Source organism: Protomyctophum bolini (genome assembly GCF_963924005.1).
Source record: "Protomyctophum bolini genome assembly, chromosome: 18".
NCBI lineage: Eukaryota > Metazoa > Chordata > Actinopteri > Myctophiformes > Myctophidae > Protomyctophum > Protomyctophum bolini.
In genome coordinates, this window is record NC_137879.1 from 28285378 (window position 1) to 28296873 (window position 11496).

The 11496-nt window shown below is 40.0% G+C and overlaps 1 protein-coding gene across 1 annotated transcript; it reads right to left on the bottom strand.

The window, feature by feature from the left end:
* Positions 1-2812: 2812 nt before the first annotated feature.
* Positions 2813-5276, bottom strand: rpl38 (ribosomal protein L38; the record flags this gene model as incomplete). The annotated part of the gene is made up of 4 exons (XM_080789074.1): positions 5236-5276; positions 5000-5025; positions 3824-3884; positions 2813-2940 (listed from the first exon to the last, which is right to left on the bottom strand). Exons 2-4 carry the CDS (start codon positions 5000-5002, stop codon positions 2813-2815), a joined length of 192 nt encoding a protein of 63 aa, XP_080645200.1. The 5' UTR covers positions 5003-5025; positions 5236-5276.
* Positions 5277-11496: the final 6220 nt, after the last annotated feature.

The window sequence follows — 11496 nt, forward strand, 5'->3', positions numbered from 1 at the left end:
CACTGACAGAGTGAAACCGAACTGGGGTCGTGGACGCGCAATTACGGCTGGCCACGCGCGGACACGGGCTCACTTTAATGAGCGTCAACTTCAAGTCACGAATTTAATGAGCACACACGCAGCACAGGACACTACTGGACATGTCGTGGTTTATTACTGAAGCATCGTGACCTCTTCTTACTGAAGCCCCGTTAGCCCGATTAAATTATAATTTCTTGATATGGATCTGACAAGTCACTGTACTGCCATCTGGTGGTGAACGTTGGAAAAGGCTTGTTGGAATCCTGGTACTGGTAGCCAGTCAGGTTAGAATTTTTAGTCTATGGTTGCCTGGAGGCACATTTGAGAAATTATCTCCCAAGTAACCATAATCCGGTCGTTTTCAGCATGTCGGTCCAATGGTAAGTCGGAAAAGCGTGCGCACACCGTAGCTACTGTCGTCTCAATGTGTTCATCCAATGGACAGCAAGTGTTGGTCAGCTTCATTGGTGAAACAAGTAATCACCAATTCTCAAAAAAAAATCATTTCAAGGACCCCCAGTTTAGTTGCATTAGTACACGATAGCTTGCTTAGGCCTGACCTATATGCCAGACCCCATACTTAAGTCAGTCGACGACAGTTAAAAACAATAGCTAAGGAACTTCTTTAGGACCCCTGGGGGCCCCCAAACACCACTTTGCGAACCACTATGTAGATACATTTCATTGGTCAATGCATGAAAGATCTGTTCAACATGAGGTAAACTGCATGCTTCATTAAGTTACACCTTCAAAATGACTGAAATTATTAAATGGTGCACGTGCAGATGATTAATGTCAGATCAAGATAATGGTATACATGTGTTAAATTACCCTAACAAATTTGGCTAATGAATATAATGTGCAAACATGCTTTGTGTGGGCCACAACTGCCAATTCCGACAATTTTATTAAAATATTAGCCCCTGGCAAAACACATTGATGCAGTTGCAATAAATTACAGTTCAGAGTTCATTTGTTTACAAAGGACTGGATTGTTGCAGGCAAACGTTTTTCCTCAGCCACTTTTTATTTGCTCAAGTCTGCCATCTTGCGGACACTCCAACCAATGACATACTGCAGTTTGAAGTAACTTTGATGCCACTCAGTTTATGGAATATATTCCATAACATGCCATGAAATTCAAGTACAACTTGCAGATAAAACATGGGTGTCATACCAATACAACAATGGCATACAAAATAGAAAATATATTCACAAGACAAGAAATCGGGTTTTCCATTTTTATTACAATTATCTGTACATGTCAAAGGTCTTATTTGAGCTCCTTCACAGCCAGACCTAGAAAACAGAGATGAGCTGGTGTTAGAACATACGTTTACAGACTCGTAGCACACAACCATGACCAGATGCATGGATTAAAGCTAAAAATGTCACAACTGAAAGATTGTGTCCTAATGTGCCATTTGTGAAACATAGTTAAGAACCTTTAGCTTTCATTTAGTAGCCGAGACCACTAGGATTTTATAAAGATATCAAGATACTTCAGAACATATTGCTAGTTTGACCACTTGAATCGCTCCAATCTTAAAATATTAACCAAAAAAGCCTGATCTACAAGCACGTGTTGAGCTTGTAGATTGGCTAGTATTTTCACTGCACTTCTATAGAAGACAATGTGGCTTCTATGGAGGTCACATGACTGAAAACAAGTCGTGGCAACTGAGAACTTTAGTTTGTGCACAACTTCCAGGAACGTCGTTCCCCCCGGTCACCACAAAATCACATGTTTTTCCATCTTGTTGTCAGTGGACCGGTGGAACTCGGATTTCGGAAGTATACGAAACCAAGCACTTTGGTCCATTCTTTGTTCTAGCAAGCGTGTAAATTCACCTCAGGCATGGAAAAGCCTGCTGTGTTTGGACAACTTGCATAGCTAAAATACATTCATAAATAAATTAAATGTATAACAACGAACATTATCTTTTTGTAATTTCTGAATAAATATTTTAAGTTTTCCAGAAAACTTGGGTCAGGATTTAGCTGTACAGTTTTTTACCCACTGCCAAGTCTCCCATGTCTCCACTTCTTTAGTAAACAGACAATACATCTTCAGGTCAGGATTTAATCAGAATTTAATCCAATCAGGAGAGAACTCGTACAGGATAATTGAAATGGGAAGTGATGAACCAAAAGGTCAGACAAAAACGGAACACTAGAATATTGAAGCTGCCAAATGGGTTCCCACTCCCGATTGGAGAAGATTTGAAAGACACCTGAAAAATTATAGTTCTGTTTATTAAAGAGCCCCAGACGCCGTTACTGAATCTATAGCACTCTATTAGCAATTACCTACACCCCATTTTAACCAGAAAAATATAATTATTTACTTCAACGAAAATAGATGGAGAAACCCTTAAATTATGATCACTGTACACTCAAATCTGAAATAGTTCCATGAAAATGGGTAATTTCAGCTATAGTGTAGATTTGTGTCTCAACACAAACGTTTACAGCTTTTAGCAGTCACCTCAACGGCTTTGATATGTACATGTCAATGTTGACCACAATCACATCTTCAAAGTGCAGCACTAGCACATAGTGGCTACCGGCTATCAGGGTCCCAGAAATTAACACCAGCCATCGCCAAATGCAGGTAGATTTTTAATTTAGTGTGTACGTTTCAGAAGCCACCTGACACGGTTCTGAAGCAGATTACCTTCATGTATGGCATGCAACACAAAAAAGCTAAATGTATACTGTACAATTTGTCTGGTAAAAGCTTTAGGCTGGGACACTGGTGCCTCAGGTCAGCGTCTGGTCAGTGGCATTACTAACCTGGGGGCAGGGACTGCTTGAGCTTCTCAGCCTTCTCCTTGTCGGTGATGACCAGGGTGTACAGGTACCTGCTGCAGCGCACCTTGAACTTCACATTGTCCTTGTTCTTCTTGATCTTGACAGCTAGTGACGAGAGAAAAAGACCAATCAAGTTACAAAAATACCCATCTAGATTGGACATTTTCGTTTGCCTATGACATGGAGACACCAGCAGTTATGAGCTGAATATTCCCCATTAAAACGGGGAATTAATCAGTGTCATAAGATTTTAGCTACAAAGCATCATGGCTCAGGTCATAGGTTCACAAACTAAAACTCAATTTTTAAAAAGGCATGTGCCTGTTGAGGTTTGCCACCTGCATAGCCTTTCTAGATAATATTCACTCATCCTATTTTTCACAGCTTGTGTTCTGTCCTGGTTTTTCCCAACCTGGATCTTTACTGGTGTTTGACCCAATTCAAATCAGGTCTTTAGCACGTCCACTCTCATGCATCACAATCACATCTATTCCAAGCCAGTGGCTCTCAACTCCTGGGAATAAATGTATTTTGTCGTGTTTTCTATTCAGCCTGCAGTAAACTGTATTTTCCTTTACTGTTAAGATAAATACAATTTAATAAATCAGTGCTCTAACTCAGAAGAGAGCACAAATTGAAGATCAATTCAGTGACATTTACCTACATTTGTAGACAGTATGCCAATGGCACTAAGAAAGCACTAGATTAACAAAATTGTAAAGTAACAGCATAAATAGTTTATTATAAGGAATGCACACAATCACAGGTGTAGAGAAAGACTGTATATGCCTTAACAAAACTACACTTTTGTAGTCAAATGGGTACCAATAAATGCTTGAAAAAGAAATAAGGAAACATGTTCCACATCCAGTCAAGAACCACAGCCATCAGCCAACTGCTGCATGGATACCTCTTCGAGAGAGCGCACCAGCACAGTACCTTCTGTACACTAGCAGGTGATAAACGTGATATAAACAGGGATACTTACACTTGGCATCCTTCCTCCTCGCTGTCAGCAGGAAATCCTTGATTTCTTCAATCTTTCGTGGCTGTGACACAAAAAGGACAATGAGAAAAGTATTGACAGATTTCAGTGAGACAAGCACCACTTGACTGACTTGTGTACAAACAGGTATACAGAAAGTTTGTGGATTTGTCACCACAAAACATTCACATTTTGTCAGTGGACCGGTGGAACTCAGATTTCGGAGGTTTACGAAACTAAGCACTAAGGTCCATCCTTGTTCTAGCAAGTGTGAAAATTCATCGCTGGCACTGCAGCCTGGGATGTTTGGATCACCTGCAGTTACGATTGTACATTGAATACACTACAATGGTGCTGTAATGGTGCGTTCTCTACGCATCAGCTGTAATGCATCACAACCTATTCAGATTTCAGACCTGAGCCACTCCAAGGAACAGCAAATATAGATCTACAAAGTGATGCACTGCATTTTTTTAATTGACATTTTTTTTAAACATTCTTGTCTGCTGATAAGTGTTCTCTAGACTAGTCTACTTTGACACACATTAGACGTATGTGCCTCATTGCTTTTCATGTTGGCCATGCTCTAGCATAGTTTAGTCTTTCACCATTAAAAGCTTAAGCACCCACTTTTTAAACTAGCATTATTACGATGTTCGAGTTAGTGTTTTTACCTCCTAGTTTACAGCTAGCACTAGATTGGAAACAATCTACTTAAATGTTATTTCAGACTAATAAATCCATGTTAAAAAAGACCTTGCCGTGTCAGGGCACAAGTTACAACAGTTCAAACCTGACTGACAAGACAGTATATCGATAAGTCATATTTGGTACAAATAATCGAACACCATCATCGCATTTCAGTGGTGAACATTAGCATAGCTTCCCAATATTCATCTGGCATGATGAGGCTGGTAAATTACAGTCTCAGATATACAAGCCCACAGCCCGTCAAGAATGCGGGCTTACAGGTCTGCCATTATCGGCGCGATACAACAAGCATACCGCTGGTTAGCATTAGCAACATTAGCTTCCTTCCACCGAAGCTACCCACCGCTAGTTACGGTGGAGCCCCGCCGTAAGGTTCAACCACATTTGCAGCAGACACGACAAAGGCACAATAGCATGCTATTATGAGCGTTATTTTAAACCATAAAGTGGATAGTGAATAATTCTCACCATGTTGCCGTTGCAGTGGACTGAGCCTGGGGGAGGAAAAAAATAACATGGAGTTAGAATGCTGCTCAGAACGGCTCATTGAAATGCTCTGGAATAATAATTTATAAACAGTCATCTGGCCGACGTACACACGCATCGTGGTTTAATGTACATTTGGTGACATTTGTTGGTGTAAAAGAGGATGGTTTATGATTGTAAAACGTTATATCATTGATGAACATAATACGGAAACTCACAGCGTCAGCCAGGGAAGGACAAAAAGGGACGTAATTTCCGGTCTGCGGCTGTTATATACGGGCTACGGCACGACGCGATGGACAAAAATATGAAAACTCAAACCAATAATAATGTTGACATGACTTCATCTTGAACATCTTCTGTACAGTGTTTTAATATTTCAAAAACATATAATAACCGTCCCAGAGTTATATTTAATAATGGATCAAGCTACATGCTTGAGTCTGGATCAAGTAGCTCCTCTCATAGAAAATGCAAATAAAAAATGCTTCAGAATCAGATATGAAGAAGGGCTGCGAGGTAATGCTATGGACCAGAGCTAGCTGCGAGGTAACAAAACTAAACCATGCAAGTTGTGAGCTTGTAGATTGGCTATTTTCACTAGTGAAAATGAATGTGAAAATGCAGTGAGTGAAAATGAATCTTTGAAATGTTTCATAGTTACTGGGGCCGCTGGGTTGACAGACAGCCTGGGAACACTTGAACTTCCATGCACGGACAGAAGAAGTACGGCTTGGGAAGAACTGTCATAATTTTCTGTTTTCCCAGTGAAACAATACTAGACAGACAAAGTCACTAGTCAGATAAAGTTTATAGTCAAAGTTACTTTAAGCAACTCAACTCATATAAACCACTGTCCAAGTATCCCAAACCATTTGCCTGCATACTGTTTATAAATCAATACATTGAAACTGGGACTCAACTGATGCAAATTACAGCAATGTTGTTATTCAATTGAGCCCAATCACCACTAGAGGTCACTAGACACCAGACTATATCACCAAATCTTCCTTAATCATGATGTGCTGTGTGTTGAGTCAGGTAGTGTTTAATAGTTAGTGTGAATCCAATTATTGACAACAGAAACAGACACATGGCGTTTTAATAGTGATATTTAATGTAAAATAACAATGCGACAGCTACACTGTCCCTCAATAAGAATGGATCCACATTGTGAAGAAATAAACGAAAACGTGATTGAAAAAACACGGCCCCCTCACGTATTAGAATTAAGGACTATATCAGTCACCAGAACCAAGGACAGGTGTATTACATAATTTACACAACCCAAACCTTTATCAAAACAAAGCAGTCTTGCCCTTTAACCACTGTCTTAAAGGAGTAGTTCATCCAAAAAAGGACATATTTTCTATTACTCACCGCTGAAGCCTTGAATTCATGGACATTAATTTGTTTTTGTCACATTCCTGAGCCAATAATTTGATAACCGGCGAGACTCCGGTATTAGAAGATTCATAGAGGCTCCATTGAGTCTTCATGGGGTGTGTAATTGATAGACAATTAAGTCCTTTTTGGGGGTTAACTACTCCTTTAAGCCCTATATCTGTCATACAGTATGTTAACACAGCCTCAAACTGTGTACACGTGTTGGCACAAAGCTGGCATTGTTACCCATACCCACCGTGGACAAACCCTGGGTTCATGGCTCAGTCTATAGGCTATTAACTATAGTTAATTATTAGTTAACTACTATAATTAATTATGAATTAACTATAGTTAATTGGTTAAATGGATAATGATGTCAGGGCAGAAATATCTCATCTCCATATTGTACTTTTTTTTTTTAAAGTGAAGAGCGATGATGAGGTTAGATGAATCAAAAAGTAGTTTAAGCACTCATTTTTAATAACTCAACGCCCTGCTGCCTCCTGCATTGTGTGCAATTTTGAAAAAAGGTGGTAGCCTACACTGGACCGTTGAGTGATTTACAACGAGGGCTTCCGAACTCTAACTCAAAAACTAATCACCTGAACACATAATGAAAGAAAGTAGAAAGAAAGTAGGACATACTGTAAGTGTAACATGTCTATCGTCTATGGTGGGATTTTATGAAACAACAACTCACCAAGGTTGTACAGAATGCTGTACAGAAAGCTTTGTTAGTCAAGCTTTCTGTACAGCATTCTGTACAACCTTGGTGAGTTTAACGTTGTTTAAAGAATACAATCAGATAGGACTTTCCGGTTTCAATGAATGGCCTGTCAAGGGTTGGTATAGCAATTTTCAGATTCCAGATAGCATTATAGCTTGTGCAGTTCTAAGTTTGGCATCTCAAAGTCTTATCAGTCAAAACACTAAAGCTTTCAGACTAGCCCAATATAGGAAAAATGTCAGACAAGTAAAGTAAATTAGACACAATTTTGTCCTTAACCCGTTAAGACCTGAGGCCGATTCCAAAAATTGTCTTCTAAATCCTAACAGTTTTCTGAGAGAACTATGTTTCCATGTCAGTGGTTCTCAAACCTTTTCATGCAGAAGACCTCCAAAGTTATATGTAGGCCGTAGACCACCAGAAGCAAGGACTTGAGATTTGCACAAATGTTCAAGTTATAATAGCAGACCAAAAAGCTCAAAGTGATGCGTTATGAGCATACTGGTTTTTGAATAGCCAAAGTATAAAATAATGGTTAAAGTGGTTAAAATCTAAAATGACAGATGCTTTATGTTTGTGTCAAAAAACCACACCCGTGTGAAGTGAGTGATGCAACTCCGTGTGGGGGTGGGGGGTGGAAGCTCGCCGCCCCGGGTCCGAAACGGTTGAGAAATGACAGTTACCGTGTGGGGGTCCCTCTACTGTACTGTACTGTCACTGTACTCACCCAAAGGAACAGCCTGATTCCGGCGAGCCGCCCCACGTCCGAAACGGTTGAGAAAAGACAGTTACAGTGTGGGGGTCCCTCTAGTCTACTGTACTATACTGGCACACCCGAAATCACCATATATACAGTTCATATGTGCGTGTGTGTTTGTGTGCGTTAGGTTGCACACAGGTTGTGAAAAACAACCATGCTGTTTTCGTGCTCAGACACACCCAGCCACCCACCCACACAGGCACACACACACAGCTCCGTTAAGGAGCACCACTCAAAAAAAAAGTTTTAAGTGTCAAAATGTAATCAGGTGAATAACAGTTGTATTGATTCAATGATTGGGTGTTTGCTACTGACAAATTGTGAAAAAAGAAAACTTGGTTCCGTCTCAAAGTCACGGTTGCCGTATTTAGGAAATAAAAATGTTAATGAATATATGCGAGTAATTTGCCATCGATTTAGCCACCTGTGGGGTCAAGACTCAACACGCCAAGAAGAAGCAAATCCACAAAACACAGCCACAGGGTAAAGATTACCAGCTGTCTCTTTTTATTGAAAAATATAGCTGTTATTTTAAAGAAAGAAAACATGAGGGAGGTAAATATATATTAATATACAGTGAAAACAAGATAGACAGAGAAAAAGGAAAAGAAAATAGCACAAACATTTTGACGTTAAGACCATCGTGTGTAGAGTCACCGCGTAGAAAAAACTAAATACATACATTCTACAGCTGAACTGTATGTTTTTCCACAATCTTTTTCTTTATTATTATTTTACCACAGACCTGTGATGACGAGACATTTTTTTTATTTTTATTATTATCATTATTGTTTCTACATATAAGCCAAATGGGTGGTGGGGTGTATGTATTTAGTTGCCGTCGGGCAGAAACCCCTTATCTCCAGTCCAACTTATTTTTGTAAATGAACGCCCTACTACTTGATCATACTACAGCGTCATAGAAAAGCATTGAAAGTAGCTTCGATCTTCTAGATCTGTTACTGTTGCCAGTGTTTAATGTGAATCCTGAAATGTAACAGTTTTGGACATAAGAGGTTTCCACCCGACGGCGACGATTTTTGCTACAGTTTAAGACAACCAGGTAGTCTACAGTTTTCAATCAAACGTTTTTTACACTTAACCGTTGTGTTCCCTCGCAATGAGTCACAACGCAACCTACAAGATCCGGTTGTCATTTAGTTTTTCTTCTTTCTTTTTAAAAGTTTGATAAATTGCTAAATTTGATATTTCCCAAAATAGGGAATGTGGTTAAAATTAATCTCATCGTATTATTTATCCGCCACTACATCTGGCACCTCACAAAAGGTCAAATCTAATTATTTATGAACGCCATGATTCCACTCAAGTCTATATGATCATGTTATTATGCCACTAACGTTCTGGTCCATATAGTCAAAAAAATGTGAAAATACAATGACCTCTCACGGTATTCATGGATTGGCACAAAATATAGTATTTACATACATGTACTTCTGATTTTAAATCGTCAGAAGATCGGAGTGTTCTTTCATTGTAAAAAAAGTTCATCGTGGATCCATGTCCTCTTCCAACGCCAATGTCACACGACAAGGGACTGACGCTGCCCGAACAGTTCACACAGTCCATCCGTCACATTTTACAAAGGATTTAATTAAAAACATAAAACAAAAAACAGACATCCCAAATGTGTGAAAGAGGCCCGAGGCAGGCTGAGAAACCATACTGCAGCTCGTACAGGAAGTGAAAAAATAAAATAAAGCACACGTCACCACCGAATATCATCCGACAAAAACATGGGAATAATGTACTTGGCATGTTTATCTTTAAATATCTCCACACTGTTCTCTCTTTTTCTTAAGACCTGCAACGCAGAGATGCAATTTTCTGACATGACAACGTCACGTCTCAGAAAACCCATATGTCCAATAGTTATTTTGCAGGATTCAAATTAAAAAACAGCAAACAAAAGTAGCAGGTCGACAAGCTCGAAACGCTTGCCGATGTGTTACTTTTGATGCTTTTGCATGGCGCTGTAGTGTGATCTAGAAGGGCGTTAATTTGCAACAAAACACCAAAATTAGAATATGGAGATAAGAGGTTTCTGCCCCGACATCAATGACCACCTTCCTCTCCACCGCGCTCGTACCACTCAAAAGTAACGTGTCGCCCCATCCACTCCCTTTCCTCGCCCGTGAATTCATGCCACACACACGTGTTTGTGTCCGTGGCCGTGGGTGCCCCTGCTGTGTGCCTCATATAGCAAATATAATTTCCTCTCATTTACGAATAATAAAAAAGGACTGTACATTAATCAAAGATCTAGGAAGGAGAGTGAGAGACGCCTCCATAGAACCAAATAAACCCTGGCGTCCATATTTTGGGCACATTTTCGAAAAGGTCTTCCAACGGCTTTATTATTGTTTTCCCCACACACAAAAAAGTGCAGATCTACAAGCTCACACCGCGTCGCGTTGCTTAGTGTTGTGAGCTTGTAGATGAACTATTCGTATGACAAAATACATATATAGGAGCTTAAGTGGTTTAAACACAAAGCGGGTCCATGGAACAGTCGCTCTCAAAGTGGGCTCCAGGGACCCTCATGGTTCCTTTGAAGGGTTTCCAAATGGTCCCTTACAGGTCTGTAACTCTGAGGGCGTACACGTGGAAGCAAAAATGGACCCATTAGTATACGCTCTCAGAGTTATCCTTCAAATCCAAAACAGTTTTAGAACCACTGACATAAGCAGCACCTCGCCTGCAATTTCCTGTTCCCAAATCTAACCAATGGTGGAACAGATCCAGCTGGTTAGCGGCCAATCAGACACTCGGCGACCGCAAATGAACTGAACGGCCGCTAAAAGGCACATGATTGGGTGATTCAATAACCCTGTTCCCATTGGGTGGCATACGGTATGCTTATCGCTTAGCTGCAGGTCCGCAGCTCTTTTGAGTTTGTAGACTAATTATTTTCAAATAGCTCATGTATGGTTAAAGCGGTTGAAGTGATTTTGGTGGTATATTAAGTAACACATTTTTCCGGCGACCCCTTGGAACCCCTCGAGGACCGCCCAAACCCACTTTGAGAACCTCCGATCTATGGTGTACGTCGTACACCAGGAACGCCTGGACACCCATGGAAAGAAGGGACGTCGCTGCATTCAGACATGCGTCTACTTTTTAAGTCCATTAATCAAGTGCAACATAGTAATACTAACTGTAAGTGTCAGCTTGTGGCTCAGCGCTGGATCGCAGAGTCGTACCATCATCATCATTAAAGAAATCAAACAAACGCAATCGGGACAACAAAAAAAGAAACAATCAGAAAGAAACGGTGCACTTATAAGACCTGCGATCTATGCTACCCCATTTTGGAGCTCTATTTTATACTTTGTTGCACTTCTGAGAAGAATGCCACCCACAGCGAGTCAGATATCGACTAGTTGTGAGCTCGTGGATCGTCTCTTTTTTGGAATTTTAGGGAAATTTATGTAAGAAACAAAAGATTCTGTGAGGATTTTACTGTGCTGAATAATGTATAGATACAGAATGTAAAGTAAAACAAATACAAAATGAATTCCCTTAAAAGAAGAAATAAACAAATATTTATTTATTGTATACGTTTGTTTAGTTTTTTTCCATCTTTTC